At 39.3% G+C, this 23,328-nt stretch overlaps 1 protein-coding gene across 1 annotated transcript; it reads right to left on the reverse strand.

Annotated features, from left to right (window-relative positions):
* Positions 1-281: 281 nt before the first annotated feature.
* Positions 282-23,116, reverse strand: gaa2 (alpha glucosidase 2). Its single transcript, XM_088341938.1, has 21 exons — positions 22,934-23,116; positions 22,433-22,529; positions 20,858-21,391; positions 19,133-19,278; positions 18,874-19,039; positions 16,544-16,640; positions 16,316-16,435; positions 14,587-14,705; positions 14,242-14,373; positions 14,064-14,174; positions 13,867-13,980; positions 12,560-12,644; positions 12,369-12,486; positions 12,155-12,288; positions 10,389-10,540; positions 8,330-8,478; positions 5,806-5,947; positions 5,623-5,721; positions 4,544-4,708; positions 2,612-2,758; positions 282-1,064 (listed from the first exon to the last, which is right to left on the reverse strand). Exons 1-21 carry the CDS (start codon positions 22,948-22,950, stop codon positions 1,002-1,004), a joined length of 2,907 nt encoding a protein of 968 aa, XP_088198064.1. The 5' UTR covers positions 22,951-23,116; the 3' UTR covers positions 282-1,001.
* Positions 23,117-23,328: the final 212 nt, after the last annotated feature.

A 23,328-nucleotide genomic window follows, 5' to 3' on the forward strand; every position in this document is an offset into this window, starting at 1 on the left:
TAATAACGATAATATCAATATTTGGATCAATCAGCCCACTGCTAGGTTTAACATTTATTTTTGGGTGACAGGGAAAAAAACTAATTTGGTTATGCTGGCTTTGGAAGGCGCTACTTAAAGATAATTATTAGCTTGCGTATTGCAGATTGAGTCAGTTTCAAATTCTGACCAACAACGGTTCTTGCAAGTTGTGTTTAAATGGTGTTGGTTCATACAGACAGATGTTGACATACTGCCGTTCAGTGGCAGGGAGTAAAAAAAACAGATTTTATACATTCAAATAGTTTTAAAACAAACTTTATTGATGTACCATGTCCACAGGAAAAATTGTCCAACATATTTGTTTGCCAGCAAGCAACAATTCCACGACAAAATTCAAACGAAATCACAAGGCACCAGTGTTCAGCCGTAAATTCATTAGTGCAATAGTAGCAGCATTGGCAATTGCCTCAAGATTATTGCACAATACAACTGGCTGCAGAGAAGGGAAAATTTCAAACACAGACATCAGATTCTGCATGAAAAGAAATGTATTTACAATCGATTAATGCCTTAGGACGTTATAAATAATAGTGCTATGGCAAATGATTGAGCATTGATTTAGTAGTTAACTACAAAGTCTTGGTACTCTTCCCACTTAATTATTGCCAAACATGCAATATGGTTCTGATTGTATACAAGAAAAGCATAACTGAAATTTGTTTGTGGATTCTTAACGAAATACAAGGACTTTTTCTCATGGCAAAAACATTTTTTGAATATTTTTAACATCACAAACCGACTACTCCAGCCGAAACATGCAGACCCTACAAAAATACCTCACTTGATTGAAGTCATAGGGTACTTTGGTGAAGCAATTCCTAATTCAGTCTACGTGAAAAGTTTTGGGAAGAGTATCTATTTAAAGTATTTGAGTCGGTCAGTCTCAAGCATTCCTGGAGAAGTACCAGCAGTCGCTGAACAAAAAACAAACAAAAACAAAAAAAAAGTCCTTACATGCCTCACATCCAGCTGATGGTGAAATTTTGATTGAGGTTAAGGCTGAGATCAGCTACCGTTAAAACCTGCGGGGACAGCAAAGAATTAGACTAGCAAGGTTTACAGAATTACCAGGAAGTATCTATGTAATCTAATCGATCTATCTAAACTACTTCATATATCACCGTATGTATCTATGTATGTGACTTCTTAGCTCCGAAACGGCTGAGCGGACTTTCTAAAAAACTTACACAGTTTTACTTTAGGCCTCTGAAACTCTCTTTAGCTAGATTCCCCAATAAATACCAACAAATTTGATAAGCTATTGTGGGGTCTCTAACACCCTCTGGCGGCCTAATTGAGTATTGCAACTCCCGACCCATGACCACCCCAAGCAGCGAATACAGACGCTCCCCGACTTACGAGCACGAAAAACGGTAGATATGAACATTTTTGGGGGATGTCGAAAAATATTCGGACATTGCTGTTAAATGTTCTATTTGTGTGCACCTTTTTCCGAGTACAGAACATTACTGTAGTGCTTCTTTTCGACGCTACCAGCGTGAGAGGTCACCCAGCATCCACCCCGAAGAAGAAAAACGGCATCTACTTCCTAGTTCATGTGTAAACATACTACATTTACTGTATCTCACGAGCAGTACGAATTCTGACGTTTTTATTGTTTAATATCTCGTGCATCCATTCAATACGGTTGGTGTCAAGTGTAAAGAAGAGGCGAACCGTTTCTTTTGAAATGAAAGTAGAATAAAAAAGCTTGATGCGGTTGAGAAAATTGTCAGAACGCCTTTTTTCTCCCACTTTTTACCACGAAGGAGGACTTCTTGAAGCGCATCTTCCAAAAGTGAGTTAAACTCAACTATATGTACCTTTATAGAGCATATTATTTTATAAAATGTTTATTTTTTAGTACAAAACAATACAGGTTATTTATACAAGCCTTAAATGTACTTATACAAACCTTAAAAATACAAAATATAACACTGAAGCAACTTATGAACAAATTCAACTTACGAACGATCGTCCGGAACCTCTCGTTTGCAAGTAGGGCAGCGTCTGTGAATTCGATAAACTACCATATGCCAGCTCGGTAGCCTAGTTGGTAGGGCGCCCACTCCGAGACTGGGAGGTCGCTGGTTCAAGCCTCGGCCGAGTCATACCTAAGACTTACAACATTGGTACTCATTGCCTCCCTGCTTGGCGCTCGGCATTAAGAGTTGGAATTGGGGGGTTTGGTCACCTAATGACTGCGCCCTGTTTGGCTGCGGCTGCATCGGCTCGCTACAGTTTAACTGTACGGGTCAGGTGTATCGACATTTCGTTCTGTGTCCATGGTTACAAAGAATGAAAATAAAAGTAAATTCTTCATTCTTCATTCTAGCTTTCGTGGGGTCTCTACCACCCTCTGGCGGCCTAATTGAGTACTGCAACTCCCGACCCATGGCCCACTCCAAGCGGCAAATACGTTTTTTTCATTGTGCTACTTCCAAATGCTTCAAAAATCTAAGCCACTCAAACGGTTTCAAATGTTCAATGTATAGCAACAGTTTGTGTTAAGAATCAATGCCGAAGTGAGATAACAACGCCATTTAAAAAATAATCCCCCCCGCCTCACCTGGTTGCTCCTGTAGGCGAAGGCAGCATTTTTGGAGTTGACCAGGACTTTGCTCGGCTTCTGCTTCACGCCGTAGAAGGACGCCGACTGCACCGTGATGTACGAGGCCTCCAAATGCTTTCGGAGCACCTGCGATTCCATCGTTTGCTATGGACAGATGTAAAGATGAAAAAGGCTTTTACCATTTTCATTCAAATCTGTCAAATTTGACTCCAGTTAACTCAGAAGCTTAAAGAAGTTAAGTCAAACTTATTAGCCATTGGCAAGTCTACAGCTTAAGTTCCCTTGTAGGGGATTTAAAAACTCCAATAGAAGTTAACAACAGTTAAACAGATTTAAAGAAATTACTCAGGTGTCAGCTTAACATGTAACCTAAGTTAACTCAAACTCTTAAGAAGTTAATTCAATCTTATTTGTAGTTTTAAATAGTCATTGTCAAAGCTACAGTTTAAGTTATACTGTCAGATTCTGATAGGTATGGCAAGTAGAGAGCTAAAGTTACATATAGGCACTTTAAAGCTTTAACTCAAGTTAACTCAAACATTAAAAAAGTAAACTCAAACTGATTTGAAGCTTGCATTAACCAATCGCTAGTCTACATCTAAAGTTCCCTTGACAACAGTTAAACAGATTTAAAGCCTTTATTCAGATATGTTGAGTCTGCATCACTTTATTGCGTTAACTCAAACAGATGATCAGTTTTAACGCACCAACAGCAAGTCCACAGCTGAAGTCACATAGTCTTTAAAGTTTGAACTCAATTTAACTGACGTAAAAGCTTTAAGTATGACGTGACTCAAAACCCTACCCTGTTATGTTGCTATACAGAATTACGAATAAAATATTCAGGCTTAACTAAACACTCAGCTTTCACAGCGAGTAAATTGTTTAAGGAAATGGAAAGAAATTACAAATTACTTCAACACACTGTAAATGAAATATATTCAGAGATGCCAAACCCTGAAAATCATATTGCAGAATGGAAAAAGAAAATTTTCATATTTTGGGAAAAAAAAAAACAACGTTTGTTTTAGCATCGAAGAGCACCGTTTTAAGTCGACATTGGTTCTTAGGCAATGTTAAGAAACTGCTATCACTGCAAGTGACCAGAGGAGAGCACTAATGTGCCATAAATCTATCTATCTATCTAATTTACCTACCCTGGTCATATCCCTCGAGAGGGGTGACCGGTAGCAAGACGAACATCCGTTCTTCCTCTCACTCTCTTAATCAAGACTCTTCCATACAGCTTACCGGGCACAGATAACAAACTGATACCTCTCGAATTGCTGCATTCATACTTATCACCTTTACCATTATACAATGGCACCACACATGCACTACACCAATCAACAGGAACCACACCACTTAAAAAGTATACATTCAACAAGCGTCCTAACCAGTCAATCCTAGCTGTGCCACCTTTTTTTCAAGCACTCAGTGGTACAACCGTCCAACCCAGGCGCCTTCTCCCCTTTCAATTCTTTCACTGTCTCTTGCACCTCCCATGTTTCCTGTGTCAGTACAAAAGTGAACATTGCTTATTTTTGTCCGATGTTCGTGGTTTTCATCAAAAATGCGTATTTCATAATTTGTTATGAACTGGTGTAGTAAAATACGGAAGATATGTAGTATTTGGAAGCAATGATGAATTGTGTTTGCCCAATTTATTTTTACTCGAGAGGAAGCAAACAAGAAAATTATCTGGATCAAAATAAGAAATGTGAAATATCTTTTAAAAAATATGTCAGAATCTAAACATTTTCCCCCACTGGATTACTGACAAAAACAATTTGACGAATTTCAGCTTCTGTTTGTTTCAGTGTATACGGTATAATGTTGGCTCACCACATCTTTATGGTCCTGTTATCCCTCACTTCAACAAGCTTCTCAGCACCAAAAAAGCAAAAAATGCCAGAAAAATATGCATACCTTAGCCACGTTGAAAGCAATGTAAGCATACTGGTTGGTCTCAAAGGTGTCAAGACTCTCTCCGTCGTCCCAGAACAAATCGCCACACGCAGTGCCGTCTTTGGACAGAGCGGCAACCAAATGAAGAGGCTGTCCACTGCTCACCCACAAAGTGATGTTGGGGGTCTGTCATTGGGGAGACACAGACATGCAGTGAATTAAGCTCACAAGCACGTAATACAGTAACAGACTTATTACTGCATCAGTAGATTTCTAACATACTTATTCATGTATAACATTCTTTTTTTTTTAACCTAAAAAAATAACTCGAATTTAGGCAGTACGTTATGCACCATGTTTTACGGTAGTATATTACCACATTTAAACAATGAAAATATCACAATTGCAAAACATTGTATGCAAAGTTATTTGAACCAGAGTCGCGGCAGTAAGCGCGCTGAACTTCTTACCACTGGACAACCAGTGATATAGATGACATACGAAAAAGCACAAGGTTTTATCTCATTGTCACACTATTTTAAGTCACCGTACCAAAGATGAATGTGAGAGAATAGAGAAAAGAGAAAGTCGTTCTGAAAGATTTAATCAAACAAAAAAAGGCATAATGAGGGAAACAACTGTTTGGTGTATCTGATGAAGAATCGTACTTTGATGGACATTAAATAAATACATTTTTTATTTTATGTTGGTATTGTGTTCATAGTTAAGTTGTCAATTCATTATTTTAATCATGGCCGCACATATTCAACGTTTGTCACTTACAAAGCTTGGAGTAGAAGAATAGAAATTAAGTTATTGTAACACGTGAAATGCAAAAAATCTGGTACTGTGAATAAAAATATTGTGATGATGAGATAAAATCGAATGCTTTTTAGTACAATATCCATAACACTGGTAGTTTAGTGGTAAGAATTCTCTACTCTCACTGCCAGGTTCCATGACCGTTGCATCCAAACGCAAAAATTTGAGTTCAGGAAAAAGTGAAACAAAATTTTATACCAATACTTAGTCGAAAAAAGGCGGTGCGCGTTAAACACGAGCGTGCATTGTACACGAATAAATACAGTAATCCGAAATACCTGCGTTGGAATAATAGATCCTTCCCTCAAATGCAGGTTGATCTTATCCAGTGGAGCAGAGAGTCTCACTTCCTCACCTTTGCTGTTTATGGATTCGCCCTAGATGGGAGACAACAGCTGACGTTTGAGGACTCGATTTCCATCAGCCAATATGTCAAATGGCATAAATTGCATTTTTCTTACCGTGTAGTAGTCATACCAAAGACCCTCGGGGAAGTAACCCACCACAAAGTCTACACCAGGATCTAAAACTGGAGTCACCAGTAGACTCCTCCCCCAGAGGAACTGTTTATCAATACTATATGTTCTTGGGTCCTTCGGGAATCTGTTGAGAACGTGAAAAAGTATATAAGTTCGGTGATCATATCCATGATGACAAAAGAGAATATTTAACTTCTTTAAGGATTAAGTGAACATAACATAAAAAAATATTTTAAAAATGTTTTAACAATCGAACAGACAATGCACATAATTCACTTCTGTGGGCCACAAAAATTATGTGTTCCCAGATTTGGCTCTCGGGACTTAAGTTTCACACCTGTGCCATTTGAAGAGTCTCTCAGATGTAATTTGTAAACTAATAAAATAGGGGATTTAAAAAAAAAAGACACAATTAAATTAATTTAGCTATGAATTGAGCTAAAATATAGACCAACTTACTCGACTCATTTACTTTCAATGATTTTCAAGTGGCAAAAATGTTATGCAATTAAATCCAAAGCGGCGCTGCCATGAGCGTCTGCCTTTCCAGCAGCTCCCCTGTTATCTCTCACTTTTTGTGATTTTTTTGTTTTATTGTCTGCTTCTATCTTCGGTGTTTTTCTTCCCGTTTTGACAACTACACTATGGATTACTTCTATCCTATGGACATGGGTTTTAGCGCACAAAAATGCGTTTATTCAAGGAATCAACTCCTTGCCCTGAAGAATTTTCATGCCGGCATGATGAAGGGGCCTAACGTGGAGGAAGAACCGGAGCTAGCTAAGCGGCTAGCGGTGTTATAAGTCTTCGGTACCATCCGCAATCATGGTAAATGCGAACTCACTACCATATGATGTCAACGAGTGCTGGTGGAAAACATCGAAGCGCACAGGGAGCACATTTGCTGTGTTTTGCGGAAACGTTTAGCATTCCGGACGCTAACGTGTAGCCACCCGGAGCAATCCGGCTTCAGCGTCGCTATACAGAGACACAAAAGCCTACGGGAATCGGAGAGGAGACGGACTCGCTAACACGAGGTGGTGTATCCCTGGACACAAAAAAAAGATTTCCATCTGCCGCAGGGATGTCGAACTTTTGGACTGGCGTGTGACGTCATCCACTCCGCTACAAGCACCCCTAGGGCATCATGTTAATCTGTTAATAAACAACGGGGTAGACTGCTGGAAGTGTGAATTTCCCCACGGGGATGAATAAAGTATCTATCTATCTAATCCCACAAAATTGGCTAAACATGAAAACTCGAAAAAAAACATTGATTGTTTTCAACAAAAGGAAAACATATGTGAGATCAGTACTAGAATACGGGAACATTTTATAAAATTCTCAAAACCAGAACAAATCAGCTTTCTGCAATGTCGGAAAATTCTATTGTTTAAGTGACTGTCTTCCTCTTTGTAACAGTTATAAAAAAATAATCTCTTGTATTTTTTGGCATTTTTCCTACTTCAACATCAAATACACCTACACCTCTACCTGTGGGAACAAATTCAAATTCAGTGTTTATTTTCATATGCACAGTAAAGAACTATGTTTCCCTGCACAATGAAAATCTTACTTTGCTGTCCACACAGTTGCAAGCATAAAAAAGTAGAAACTAAGAAACTCTATAGATGAACATATAAAAGAATATTACGAATATTAAAAAAATAAAATACAAGATAAACTCAAGATGAGTTAAGGCAATAAAATAAAAATAAAGATAAAACAGTTAAAAGTGACTGTAGTGAAAGAATAGTCCAAGTGTAGACAAGTTTAAAGCATCTGTAAAAAAAGTTATTAAAAAATAAATGTAAATATAACTTTAATGATTTTCAAATACTGTTACCTCAAGAAGCAGATTAATATTGAAATAGGAGTTAGAAAACTTGCTGAACAGCTCAGATGACACTGGCTTTATTATTCCTTCATTCATTATCCGCACCGCTTATCCTCAGTAGGGTCGCGGGTTTGCTGAAGCCCATTCCAGCTATCTTCGGGCAGTGGGCAGGGGACACCCTGAAATGGTTGCCAGCCAGTCCCAGGGCACACAGAGACAGACTGAGACAACTCACTCGCTCATTCACACATAGTGACAATTTGGACCGGCCAATTGACCTGATATGCATGTTTTTGGAATGTGGGGGGGAAACCAGAGTGCCCGGAGGAAACCCACGCAAGCACAGGGAGAACATGCAAACTCCACTCAGGAGGTTTGATCTCAGGACCTCAGAACTGTGCCGCACACACGCTAACCACTGCTGCCCTGGCTTTTTCATACTTTGTTTTATATCCAAGAGGGCAGAGAGTTGCTTTCCTTGGCTACCTACTGTAGCTTATTTTACTTACCTTTCTCAGCCTCAATTTTGTAGACAAGCAAAAACTGAAACCTCAGCCACTTTTGCCTTGTTTTCCACTCCAATTATTTCTAAGGTAAGTCATTGCCTATCAATGCATTTTTTTTATTTGCAGCCAGCAGACAGGCCTTTTATTTATACGTCGTACTTACTCAAACATAAGCGGACGTGCAACAGTGTGTCCCCGAGCATGTGCATGGTGGAAAAGGGTGTAGAGGAGTGGGAAGAGCGAATAACGCAGCAGCAAAGCCTGCTGCATGGCCGTGCGTGCTAGCGGGCTGAACGCTGTTGGGTCTTGTGGCTGTAAATAGCACAATGAATTAGAACTTTGATCCAACAAAAATGGTTGTAAATCAGGGGTGGGCGATTGTTTTTTCTAGGGAGCCAAATGAGAAACAGAAAATATTTTGGAGGGCTGGACCAAACCACTCGACTCCATTCTGCATAATATTAATTGTGTTTCTTTTTTTTTTGAAAAGTTGATTGAATTTAATTGTCTTTATTGTCATCGATAACAACGCAGTGACATCGTACGCAACAGATTAGACATGGCACTCTCAGGTAAACATGTTGTGAATATTTTAAAGAAAAAAAAAAGAAATACTTTAAGGATTAAAGGCAGAAAAAAATATTTACAACGTAGTGCTTAGAGACTGGCATTAATAATATTAGTAGTGCATATGGTTTTGAATGAAAAACAATATTCATTCATACGACTGTTTATACTGTATGTTTAATCAATAATTACAAAGGGAAGTGGCCTGACTAAAAAATGTCATTTATTTAGTCAAACAATGGTGAATAAAATATGTGGCTTTTACCATTTTTAACTTTTATTAGTGATGTCTTTTGGTCACATCAACTCAAAAACAACGGTTTACAAAATGTAAAAGATTTTACCATTTCTAACATACATCAACTTAATTCAGTCACGTTGTTGTATCCCGAATTATTAGACATGGATTGCCTGCTAGGCATATCCAAATTCTCATATCATCACCTATATTTCAGATAGAGATGTCTCTATTCTAAAACTTTTTTTCATTGTAAAATTGAGACATTCTTTTTATAATAGAGGCGAGAGCGATCCATTTTTTTTTGCATCTTTGAATAAATATACATGCAGCCATCTACTTGTTCTATTTCTTTCTGCAATTCATTTTTATTTCAACCCTGAATTTTAAAATGAGTCATTTTTAAACAGGAAAGTGGAATGTGTTGCATTAAGGGCTTCTGCATGATGGACTTCTTAAAATTATTTCTAATAGCATTTAAATGGGAGTACAGTAATCTCGTTTTTTTCGGGATTCTCGTTCTAAAGACGTCCTACGATAGTCAAAATCCAGGAAATAGTATGCCATTATGTAATTAATTATATATTCATTACTGAAGAACAAACCCAATTTATAGGCTTAAGCATTTGTTTAACAAATAAAAGAACCATACTTTCTTAAGTTTTTTTTATACAAATAATTTATATATTGTCGATTTATAATTTTAAAAATAATCAATCATTTTGTTTATGCATTCAGAAACCATATATTTTCTTGCCTAGATCTTACATTAAAAGTGTTACTCTGAGACCTTTAGTTTACTCCATATCCATATGTAGGTTTTAGATCAGGGGATTGTGTAATAATAGTCTGTGGTTTGCAATAATCTGTGGTTAGTGCAGCCCTTTGAGACGCTTTGGGATTAAGGGCTGTACAAATAAACATGATTTAACAATATGTATTTAATAAACATGTAGACATCTGCATGTACATTTTGTTTTTTTGTTGTTGTCTATAAATAAACAATTTTATCAAATTTATTTTGAAACACTCCAGCTTAATTCAATGTCATACAGTACATCCTTTTTTTAAAAGCACAAAATCTTAAAATATGCATTAAAAAACTAGGGGTAGACTAAGAAGTGTTTTTGGCATTAAATATCTTGATAAATAAAATGAATATTTCCTAGTTTTTTATTATGAATAGAAAAATGTACCCAGCGTTTTGAATGTTGGGGATACTAAAGAGAAGAGTGGTACAAAAACAACACATTTTTATCAGAAGTACTTGTTCTTTTTTCATTTTATACATATTATGATTACACATTTAACATCGAAAGGGCCGAAATTATAAGCCTGGCATGCCGCATGTGGCCCGTTTGCTGTAGTTTGCCCACTCCTGTTGTAAATCAATACCCTTTTGGCAGTTTATGATTACCTTCATATCAATTGCGTTGTGGTTGCGGGAAAAAGGATAGAAAGCCCCCAGTTGCGTCCAGCGGATGCACAGCTCTTCCTGCGGTTCCTCGCTAAAGCCACAGATGTCAGCACCCACCAACGGAATACCCAGGAGGTTAAAGTTCAAAATACCTGAAAGGGAAGAAAATTACATCAGTACACAGGTACAGTAAGTTCCAGGCTACAAGCCGGATTCTTTTGCGGCATTTTAAACACTGTGGCTTTAACTATGGTGCAGCTTATTATTTTTCTTTTTTTTATGACGGGAAAAACATTTTGCCCAGCAACAGTTTACCAAAAAAAAAAAAAAATCAGTAGTTCACAGATGTCCAATTAAAAAGTATGATTAATCACAACTTCCGTTATTATGGAAAAGACAAAAAGAAAGGTATATGATGCGGCGTTTGGTTTAAAGCAATCACTTTGGCAGGTCAAACGGAAATCTAGCTGCTGCCCATAAACTTAGCTTAAATTAATCAATTGTTAGAAAGTGGAAACGCCGGCAGAAAAAACAATGTAGAAGGACCACTGACTTCTCCGTGCTCCTGTTATCGCTGGTTCACTGCTTTGTGGATTTTGAATTGAATTGTCTTTATTGTTATTGATATAAATCCATCATGCATGCAAAATTGAGTTTCGTTCTTAAGGGGCCGGTCACACAGACATTTGCGGCTGAATCACGGCTAAAATTTTGCGTTTTTTTTTTGCCCGTGGTTGCCCGGGATGGAAAATGCGCAAATTTGGCCAACCCGCCGTTCATCTGTGGTATGCCGGGGTTTAAGTGTTATTGGTCTATCTTCTTTAATCACTATCTATTATCGATCATTTCACAATACGCTACAAAGCTTAGGAGCCGGGATTCTTACTCTCGGCCAAAAGGCCAAGTTAAGGTCCTGGCTTTAAAGCCTTCTTGCGACCATTGCGAATGCACCGAAAGATTTATTCGAAATGAAGAGAAACTACGCTGACGGGGATCCATGTTCACCCCCTTGACGTCACGAGCACAACTGATGCTCGGCATTCGCGCTGTTTATACGCGGAGAAAGGCGTTTGACTGTCACACGCGTAACACGCTAATTTCACGTAATAACACCGCGATACAGGCGCAAAACATGCTATTACCATGCTCCACCCACGATTACCCACTGAAATTTCCCGTCCTACCCATGTGTAAGCACGCCCTGGCCGCGGCCAGAGCACGTCGTTTGCGCGTCATTTCCGCGTCATTTCCTCGTGTTGACCACGTGTGCGGCACGCGGTTTAACACGTGCTCAAACTTTTGAGCAGCTCAAAAGTTTTGAACGCGGCCAACCACGTGAAAATTTCCGACCGTGAGTAAAGCACTGCTCTATCTCGTCTATATGGCGGTCTCTAAACGTCCAACAGCGCTCATCAGCATCTGCTTCACGGCTAGGAATTTCTGGCCGTGGTTCAGCCTCAGTACGTTCGTGAAAGGCTGTGTGCCCGCGCTCTGAAAATTGAGCAGTGCCAAATTATTTCGCGCTGCCACCTGCGCGCGAATTTTCGACTGCGTGTTAAGCACCGCTGTATCTCGTCTGAATGGCGATCTTAGTGCGTCCAATGGCGTCCGCCTCAAAGGCAGAAATTTCTGGCTGTGATTCAGCCGCAAATGTCTGTGTGACCGGCCCCTAAATTCAAGCATGCTGGTTTCAATCAGGTTGCACTCTCTAGTCTAGAAAATACGGTATTAAAGCACAGTGTGTGATTGTTGGGTTTCTGTATTACCTGCTATGGAGGCGTAAAGGTCCTGCCACTGGCTCCTGTTGTCTCCCAGCCAGTGGCCAGTGTACATTCCTTGGCTGGGGAATGTAGAACGAGAGATCACAAAAGGTCTCTTGGCCAAGATCCTCTTCAGAGCACTGAAAATAGAAGGCAAATGATCATGCATAAGATGAGATCAAATCAGGGGTTTATGTTATTGTCCTTAAATTTCCCTGACCTGGCAGATGCTTTCCCTTCCATGAGTCCATACAAGCTATGAAGGTTGTAGTGTAGAGATTGCTTCTGTGAAGCTGATGCGCAGATTGTTTTGGCTCTCAACACGCCTCCAAGCACACCTAAAAAGCATTGGAAAAGGCATGTTTTAAAAGATATTACATGTTAATTGTGTTTGTGATCACCATTTCCTACCAGGTGTGTATGGAGGATTGTCCAGGTTGTTTACCGGGCAGCCATTCACGGACCCATCTACAAAATTTGAGGGTTCATTCATGTCCTAATTGAAATAAGAAAAGGGTTTGGATGAATATAAAATGTTTGCTTCCTCAATTCTTTTCCCACAGAACTGGAAAATTAAAACATTGTGAAATTCTATATTATCTGTCATGCAACTAAAAACAAAAGTGTCAGACAGTGTGGATTTAATAAAAATCAATTGAAACTAAAAGATCTGTAAATCATCTGTATAGTTTTATTGGTGAAAATACATTATTTAACTTAGTCTATAATAGTTCTGACTTGAGGACCCACTACTCCACCAGAGTGACAAGCTGCAACCCAAATCGAGAAGAAAACTCCACTTCTCAAATGTATCAAATGAAAGGTATGTGCAGTTGAAAGCAGAGATAGAAGCATACGAGAATCATGTGTACACGTCAGGTGCTGAAAGGTTCTTGCAAAGTTCATGCATGAGTTCAGTGTTTTTGCAATCAATAGTTATTTTGCAAGCAAAGTGCCCTTGTTCTTATGGAAATAATTGTTTGGATATTGGAGGTATCAAAAGGGCAAAAAAAGCACAGAAGTGAAAGTTCTGCTTGAAATAAATCTGTTCACAAAAAGCAGTTTTACTCAGTTTTCTTGGACTATTTTCAAGAAAATTTAGCAATGTTCAACTGTCATTTTCTAAACAATTGTCCGCGGCACAGTTCTGAGGTCATGGAATCAAATCCAGCGACCAGCATTCCTGTGCAGGGTTTGCATGTTCTCCCCATGCTTGCGTGGGTTTCCTCCGGGCACTCAGGTTTCTTCCCACATTTATTCATGCATGTCAGGTTAATTGGCTGGTCCAATATGTCCTCAGGTGTGAATGAACATATGATTGGTTGTCTGTCTCAGTGTGCCCTGCGATTGGCTGGCAACCAGTTCAGGGTGTCCCCTGCCCACTGTCCGAAAATAGCTGGGATGGGCTCCAGTACCCTGCGACCCTAGTGAGGATAAACGGTGCAGATAATGGATGCATGGATGGATGGTAGAAAGCTACTTTTTGAGAGAAACATCTAGCACCGAATGAGCTAAAAAAGAATCATGTTGCATTATTTTAAAGAGGTCTATATTTTTCTGGAAATCTGAAGTAAAGGCAAGTACTCTTGGTTTTTTGGCACATAGTATCGGTTTCTGTGAGCATTGGAGAGTGATCGCACTGGTATCGGCCTGAAAACAGTATCAGAATTGTTTATGTTATTACAAAATAAAAAACACAAATTGAAGATGATACTTACAGTCCACAATCCATCAAATGGCACTTGATCATGGAACCTTTTAAGGTTGTCATACCACCATTCATGGGTGACGTTATCAGAGAAATCGGGGTATGCTGTCAGGCCTGGCCACACCTGGAAAAAGACAAATCTTTTTTTTTTTTACATTCTTGTTCCTCCAGGAAGCATGCCAACTATTGGACTTCCCTCATCCTCACCTTCCCGATAAGTACTTTTCCTTCAGTGTCTTTGATGAAAACTCCTCTTTTCACTCCTTCGTCGTAGGACCAGTAGGATCCCTCAGGCTGGACGCTGCTGATTCCAGCATCCTGCAAGGGAAAAAATCATAAACCTCTGCGGCGGACCATACACAAGTAAAGTACCTGTGGCACTTACGATAACCATCACGTAGCGTTGGTTGTGAGCATGCAGGTCTTTCACCATTTCAGGCAGCGTGGCAAAGTTTGTCGGATCGAATGTAAAGTCCAAAATTCGGTCCATGTAGTCGATATCATTCCACTGGACATCCTGCAGATCAAACAAGTTTTTTTCTTTAAAACGCCTGTTTCCATGTCTGCCTCCTCTAAAACAGCTGAATCTCAACATGAAGCTCTATAGAAGTCTAATCACAATGCGGTTCCTCACATCAGCTGGATTGGAGAGAAACATGGAAAACAGACTATGGGACTAAACAGACTAAACGCTCTACTTCTAGAATACAGCATGCAAATTCCACACTACCTGAGGTATGCCATTACTCCTCATGTGCTTGACCAAATCCCAGGTGGAGGTGCTGGAGTTAAAACCCCAGCGACACAGGTGGTATCCTAGAGCCCAATAAATAGGCATTGCCGGACGACCTAAGGAGTCAAATCAATGCATTATTGCTCACTTGTACATTACAGATAATTCCTAATTTACTCTTGATTACAATATACAGAACTTTCTTGGTAAATTGGAACACTGTGAAATTCTATTTTTTTCTGTAATGCAATTAAAAAAACAAAAATGTCATACAGTGTGGATTTAATACAAATCAATTAAAAAATTGCAAGTTGTTTGTTTTCATAATACTGAAAATACTGAAAAATCCCATCTCAAAATATTAGTGTATCATGAAAAAGTACAATAATTGGCTGTGAGCCATAATCAGGAAAATTCTAATAAATAAAAGTCTTGTAATATTTAATTTGATGTTTAATAAACTCAAATCGTGATAAATGCATAACAGAAAACTTTTTTCTCAATATTCAAGTTTTCTGAGACACACTCATGTACAATATTCAGGGATCAGAATTTTCCGCGGATCCGCGGATTTCCGCTGTTTTTGAACCCCAAAGGCATTCCGACGTTTTCACTTTTTCTCTTGCGTAGCAAACAAATTCAAAATCCGACTGTCTCACTCTTTCCTTTATTGCTCTGGCGCACCCTGGCGGCCGTTAGAAAAATTGGCCGCATTGTTGCTCAAGCTGCAGGGACTGAACTGCATTTGAACTTATCTTGCAGTATTTACAAAAAAATCAGTTATGCGGGCAAATTATTTTAATCTTCTAAAAATGTTACTTAAATGATAAATATAAGCATGGTTTTGGACAAGTAAATTGCCTAAAACCCAGGAGCTTGAGGGGGGGGGGGGGGGGGGGGGGGGGGGTTTCTCCGCCATGCTTTATTCCTGGACCCTGGCTATTTCAGCTGAAAATGAAAATCTCCATTCTGATCCCTGAATATTAAGCAAAATTATGAATCGCATTAATTTGTGTCCGACATTGAGCCAAATGGATAATGAAAACAATTTATACTACCAAATAGTTAATAGCTAATATATGTTGATTTACGGTAGATACATATTTGTTGATTTTGGCGAGTTAACTCTTCTAAGAAATCTATCAAATCCATGTCAGGCCTCAAAAGGTATATCGCTTCATTCGGAAAATCTAAAAAGTGTAAATCAAAAATGTGTTTAAATGATGTTTGGAAATTTGATCAATGCTGAAATGCAGATATGCCAACCATTTTCAACCCAAGATCAACTTTTTTTGTTACTGATTAGCGCAAAGGGCTACAAGTTTGAATGGCATTTTTAAAATAGCAACTTGTGTTATTACTATGTTGTTACAATGTTATCATTATGTTATTACCAGGTTGAAATTTGTATAAGTAGAATTCAAATAAGCACAGCCAACTACTAAAACATTGATTTTAACACTGATCGTGTGAAACATTTCTCATGCCAGTTTGAAATAAAATTTCCTAGGAAATCACTATGACCCATCACTAGTAAGGTATTTTCAGAACCTGTCCGAGGGCTACTCAGGTGCTCCTAGGGCGCTACCTGGTTAATGCTGTCACCACGTTGGAGACCCCTGTCCTGATGGATGGTCAAGTGATAATCTTCTTTAAAGTTTTGTGGTTATTCAAGGTTCAGGTTATCTCCTTTAGAATAAAGTGGTAATAAATTGATGATAATTACCAATGACATCTAGGTATTGTTCAATCACTGATCCCGGATCAGGACCAAGGAAGACGTAGAAGTCGAGGATCCCGCCAATAGTCCGCCAAGTGATGGCCGGGGCAGGTTGGAGGACAACATCTGAAAAGATACAACAAGAAAGTAAATAGTGCCTTAAAATATTTTGAATTGAGGAACAAGCTAATATTTACTTAGTGCAACTAAATCGATATTTTGAAGGATACTGACCCATTGCATTGCTGTTGAGAAGGAAGAACCCATGTAGATTGCTCTCCTTCTCCATTGCCAGGTAAAAAGGATGCGCTCCATACAAGTTAGTTTTGACCTATGTTGTAGAGAAAAGAAGAATCTGTAAAGCAGCAGTTCTCAAATAGGGGTATGAGTAGCCTTGGGGGTGTGTGAAAGCACTCCAGGGGGTAGGTGAGATTCTAAATACATGTTTTAAAGTAGAATAAATTTAAAATAAAGTGGAACAGTCAATTTCTTACCCAATTCTGGTTATCTTTGAACAAACTGGGGTTTTTTTTCAGAGAGAATGAAAAAATATACACTAGTCAAGTCAAGTCATATTTATTTGTATAGCCCTGAATCACAAAGAGTTTCAAAGGGTCAAAGACTATTGCAAACTACAGACTATTATGACACCATCCCCTCATCTAAAACCTACATGAGGGCAATTAATACACATATTATCAACATAAAATATAGGTCAAGTGAAATGAATCAGTAATACGCCCCATACAATTGTTAACATCCATCCATCCATCCATTATCTGCACCACTTATCCTCAGTAGGGTCGCGGGGTGACTGGAGCGCATTACAGCTATCTTCGGGCAGTGGGCAGGGGACACCCTGATCTCGTTGATTCTTAACAGATTCAGATTCAGATTCAGATCTACTTTATTGTCATTCTAGTACACGTGTATACAGAACGAATTTCAGCTACAAATGTCTGCTTTTTAATACAATATCTACATACGTATATAGAGGCCCATTTCCAGCAAACGCCACTCAAGTGTTCTAATAGTCCATTGTGTTTGGTAATTGTTATAAAAAAGACCAAAGGGTGATTTCAAAATCTTTGTGCTTATGCTGTTAGCAAAACTAAAACAGTTCAGCTAGTTAGAGAAGCTAGAAAACTAACTTTACTTTGGGCTACTATAGTATCTTGAGCATGACATTTGTGAGTATGGTTAATCTTTCAGAATGGCTAAGAAAAGAGGAATTTACCGTGAAATTTGAGTCTATTTTTATGCTAAGAAACAAGTATATTCCATATGAGAAATTGCCAAGAACCTGACGATCTCCTACAGCGGTGTGTATTACTCCCTTCAGAGAACAGTACAAACAATTTCTAACTAGAGTAAGAAGAGGAATGTCAAGATGACAAGTACCTTACCGTAAATTCCGGACTATAAGCCGCTACTTTTTTCCCAAACGTTCAACCCTGCGGCTTATTCAGTGATGCGGCCAATTTATGTAATTTTTCTAACAGCCGCCAGCGGCGTTCGAGTACAAAAGGTAGGATTTAGACCGGTGGAATATATGCGCCGGGGAAGACTGCAACAACATACCATCATCATGCAAATTGCAAAAAGAAAGGCACATGACGCAACTTTCAAGCTAAATGCAATCGAGCAGACCGACAAAGAAGGAAACAGAGCTACTGCACGTAAATTTTAATTTGGCGAGCGTGTTGCTAGTGTGTTTTGGAATTAGGGGGCGTGGGATGACGTCTATATGACAAAGTCTCTTTCCCCTACTGGGGAAGTCGACTTTGAAGACGTCGTTATAAGGAGGAAGATGAGGACGGTGAACCGTGATTTCTAAAAGTACGGTATGTTTTCTTAACAGACCCGTTTACTGCGTTGTGAGCGTGTTGCTAGTAGCGTTTTGCTACCCTTCACAGGCACGATTAGGGATGAAAGTCATAATATTATTATTAAAGCTTTGAAAACTCTCTCGGTGTACAGTCTTTCTTTGTAAATATGTGTAACCATGTATAATATGTATTTGCAACTCTATATTTTTGTAATGTATTTATTTTAGAGGCTTATTCTGATATGTTTTCCACGGGCGAATGAAAAAGAAGGGGCGAAAAACAACGGGGGCTGACGGGAAGTGGAGTAAAGGTGAGACGTGTTTGTGGACGCAGCGGATAATAGTGGATATATATTTTTCCCACCCTTACCTTTGGAAATATAGACTTTTTTCCTTGGATTACTTTCAACGGGACGCGGACTCTGCAGGTCTGCATCAAACCTTTAGTACCAGTATCATTTTCCTACATTTTGTGGTTTTTGGACTGTGTACTTTATATTCAGTTACAATCGCGGGACTTAATGTCGGGATTGGGTTACATTTGTGATTGTGTTACATGTTTTGATGTGGGCGCATGCGGCTTATATACAGGTGCGGCTTGTGTAAGTACAAAAGCGGCTATCTTAAAATGTGGTGGGTGCGGCTTATAATCAGGTGCGCTCTATAGTCCGGAATTTACTGTACATGGAATCCCTTCTTTGAAAAGCATGTGTTGAGAATAAGAATGCCGCATTACCATGGGAGGCACATCCCGGGCCCACATGGTGAGCGTGTTCCACTGGACATCATGCAGAAAGCTGGAGCGATGCTCCCCCAGGCCGTAGATGAATTCGGTGTGCAGGCTGGAGGAGAATTGCAGGAACTGATCGGCATAAAGGAGAGGAGCCACGGTGGTGTTCAAGCTGAGAGTTAACAATCAGAAACAATATTTATAACACATGCACACATCACAATAAAATTGAAGCAGAATCGTGGGTTTTTTTGCAGTCACTTACAGCACGGCTCCTGTAGAGCGCCTCGTCACAATGAGACCAAACGGCTCCTTGAGTAACTCCACAGTGTAGTCAGGATTCTCGGCCTTCTTGGTGACTGAGGGGACCGATATAGGAACCTCGTAGCGTGAACTCGAAGGGTCTGTGATCTAGTCAAAATCGAAAACACAACCATTGATTCTAGATTTGTTTGGAGTGATCGGGTTTATCCTTTTGAAAAAGGACAATCCACAAAAAGGCCAAAGTTCCTACAATTTCTCTGTGTTTGTCGACTTAAATCATATCAATCTTTTGTGGTTCTGCTGTTGTGATTGCGGGATGTCAGCACCAGGGTCGTTGTTAAAAAATTTCTTTCTTATCATGCGTTTCCATTTTTCAGCTATTATAAAGATCAGTAAGGGACATTTTAATGTAGTTAAGTTTGTTTTAATTGATGCATTAAGTACATGACAAAAACAAAACGGTGTAAGAAAAATACCAATATTTACCCATTTATTTTTTATGAATTAATTCCTTATTTATGTGCTAATTATTGACCGCATTTTATTATTAAAAATGGCTGAATTATTAAAATAAGTTATTTGAATATAGAAAACAATTGTACTTAATTTACGAAAACGAAAGGTTGTTTTTTTTTAAAAAAAAAATCAAACGTTTGCTTTATTCCGATTTAAAAATCTTCGTTTGGTTTGCAAATTTTGGGATTTCGGTTCGTTTGGAAATTTGCATACTCAGCAGCCAATCAGAAGCCTACATCGAATAACTTCATGCGTCCGGACTCTCCCGAGCGTTATAAGGTCGTGCATTTGTATATCATTTTCCAAAGTAGACGCACAGAGATCACAAGAAAAATGGATAAGTGGTTAGGAATCAAGCCAAAACCTCAGCCCCAGAAGAAAGATTCAAAAGAAGCTAATCAAATTGATGACGCTACAAAACGTAAACGTACATTAAAAGCATCGTGGAAAGAGGAGTTCACGTGACTTGTAGCAAACGACGCAACGCAAACATTGCATGAATTAAGATGAGTAAATACATGTACATACTGATGGCAGATGGAAAAACAGCGATGTCATACACACGCAATGAATGTTATAAGTAGATTTATAATAAACTTAATTTGAAAGTGTTGTTCTGTTATATATTCTTTCTAATTATCAATCCTTAATACTTTGCAACAATTGGTTTTCTGCGATTAGTATTCTTATTGTGTTCCAAGTTGCTAAAAATGGGGCAGGCAACTTTATGGCTGGGCAGGCAACTTTTCAGAGTTGTCTGCCCTGGTGTCCAGTAACTTTTTGTCATGAGTTTCAGACACTGAATTATATAAAACAATAGCTCAGACCTGTGTTTTACTAACTGGTAAAATATATGTATAGAATAAAATGCCTGGAGTATATTTTACCTAACCAAACAGTGGAGAATACAAAGCCTGTATTAAGATCCAAGTATTTAAGGTCTCGAAAACTTTGTCGCTAGGGACAGGACGACTAGGAGCACCATTTTGCTGTCGCAAATATTAATGAACAGAAATAAGGAGGTAGATAATTAACAAATGCTGCGTGGCACTTAGTAGGACAGTTTGGAACAAGCTCATATTTTTTAGTAAAACGCAAAATGGAGATCCTGGACTGCACGGTTAAAATGCGACAGAGTTCACAGAGTGGCTCGCCATGCTCATAAAGCATTGTAAAAAACCCTGTAGTGTGACACAAGAACATCACTTACCCTGACCCGTAACCTTGAGTCAGTCTCATAGCGGATGTCCAACTCCAGTGTCATAATGTCTGCAGGGTAGTAAGTCTTCAAATGTTTGACAAGCGTCGCTTTTTGCCCCAAGGTTGTCTCACTCACTGACTCAACCGAGTAAGAAGGAAAACCCGTGGGATAAAAACACCAGGGAACACCGTTACTTCCCGAGGGTTCAGCTTCAGAAGCTGTGGGGATGAAGCAACAGTTCCTCGCTTCACACATCTCTTTGGTCACCACCGCTCCTCTCTCCGGGTAACAGTCGAAGCGATGCGCCTCTGGGATGCGAATGCAAGTCTCGTGGAAGCGGGAGGTGGCCTCGGTAGCATTAGACTTAGTCGGTGTCGGGTGTCTGTGCGGGAGTAGGCTAGAAGGGTGGTGAAGCCAAAACATGGTGCCCACCATCCAGCCTCCGAATAGGAGAAGCAGGAGGCAACCGATCACTAGGAGACCGGTGGTGGCCGAGCATGGAAAACGACGGGGAAGCAGAGAGGCTCCTTCTGTGTGTGATGCCTGAAGACACAAACGTTAAAAGACTCAAAAAAAAAAAAAAAACACAATAGCTTCATCGGCCTCTGGTACAGTATGAAACATTAAATAGAAGTGATGAAAATATAAAAGGATGTAATGTAGGATGGTGCATTCTTCAGATGTTTCAGTTATATAGACCAGTTATCCCCAACCCCTGGGCTTCAAAGTATTGTTTTTTTGCCTATTATTGTATTTTGACTTCAACCACACAGAGTGAACCAGGCATCTGAGGCAATGCGTTTGAAGAAAGTTTACGTTAGTGTAGTTCGCATGGACGGGTGTAGTTGCCTGTTGGGATGTGCAACTGGGATCCTTTTCAGTGGACACACCGAAGGTTGAATCAAACCAAAGTTTTGCCATTATATTTTGCGTTAAACTTTACGATAGCAATCAGAGTGTGTTACACTGAGTTGGCTAAGAGTTGCTCATATCATACAATTTTCGTGCGATGTGATAAGGATACCAAATGTTGTACATGGGTTCACAGTGGATTTACGAGAACTATTCATCCATCTACCCTGGTCATATACCTTGAGAGGGGTGACCGACAGCAAGACAAACACATGCAAAAACCAAGAAATAAAAAAGTGAAAAGGTAGCAAAAATCACACACAAACATTTTTTTGGACCATGGCCAACCCAAATGCCCAAACACCCAAACAAGTTCAGGGTCATCATCCTTCCGATCTCCTCTTTCTTCCACTCAGTCGCTTTACTTCCACATCCTCTCACATTTAGTGACCCTATAACTAGGGTTTGCGAGACCTTTCGGTCTCCCCAGCTACCCTTGTACCCGGCTGTCTACAGACATTAAACCAAACTTTTGTACAGAAAATGTTGGGGATCATTTATATGGTCAGAAAAAAGGAATTTTACAATTACTGTGGCTCAGTAAGCTGCTAGTCGTTTAACTGTTTTGTTGTTGTTTTGGGTGAAATGTATCCATTTTGATCATTTAAACAATAATTTCGAGGGCCTCAGGAGTGAGTGAGGGAAATTCAAGACCAGTCAAGATTAACTCACTGAATGTTCCTCTTCGTCGAGGTAATTCCCTTCAGGTAACTGGACATTCTCAGGATTCAGCAGCTTGTAGGACACCATGACGCCACCGCGTGTGATTCTGAGATAGACATCAATAAAGTGCAATCGATTTTAAGCGAAATCTCGATTGGAAGGTAATTTGTTTGGGACATGCAAGGAAATAAATGAATCAAAGACATTTATATCAAAAAGACCATGTGCAAGGAAGCGTGTCAACGTCAGAATTGATGTCTAAGATTGTATATGTTAATTTGTAATCAAAAACACAACATGGACATAGCTTGCAGCTGTTTCGGGACACTTTCCTCCCAATTTTAACAGTCACTATGCCGGGGCATGTATGCGTTTACTCAATAAAATAGCAACAATTTGCTGTTTAAGCGCTACTATCAGTTCTAACGGGAACATAATAACTAGTGGTAAAACATGCCGTCCACAACTCGCATTATCTTTTAGGGCAAAGAACACACACGACGCTCTTACCTTCTTTTAGTCCACATTTTGAAATCAAATAAAAACAAGTTTAAAACCAGCGCTTAGTTTTAAGGTATATGTAAACTTGTGACGTGGTAGTAATAAATAAACAAATAAATATTATGACACCCCCGACTGCTTATAGCTAGATAGCTTTGGTTAGCTGAACAGCCGCTTCAGCTCGCACAGTGAGCTAGGAGAGTTATTAAAACGTATCGCACTTGAGATCAAAGCCTCTTACCTGACTTAATGAGCAAACAATCTAAGGCATGAAGAAAGTCATGTTTTACAAAGCGACGGCTCAACGTGTACATGCGCAATGCCTTCAGGATGTGCGTCTGTGTTTATCTCCGTGTCGCATTCAAAAACGTCGAAAATATGCATACTTCCGCTGGAGGAACTTT

The sequence above is a fragment of the Urocampus carinirostris genome, chromosome 8, assembly GCF_059441175.1.
Source record: "Urocampus carinirostris isolate Australia breed hairy pipefish chromosome 8, RoL_Ucar_1.0, whole genome shotgun sequence".
Taxonomy (NCBI): Eukaryota; Metazoa; Chordata; class Actinopteri; order Syngnathiformes; family Syngnathidae; genus Urocampus; species Urocampus carinirostris.

Coding starts and splice junctions, on each gene's coding strand:
- gaa2 (XM_088341938.1), bottom strand. Junction 14,374..14,586: donor GGAGTAATGGCATACCTCAG/GTAGTGTGGAAT, acceptor TTTGATCTGCAG/GATGTCCAGTGGAATGATAT. Junction 5,722..5,805: donor TTTGGTATGACTACTACACG/GTAAGAAAAATG, acceptor TCTCCCATCTAG/GGCGAATCCATAAACAGCAA.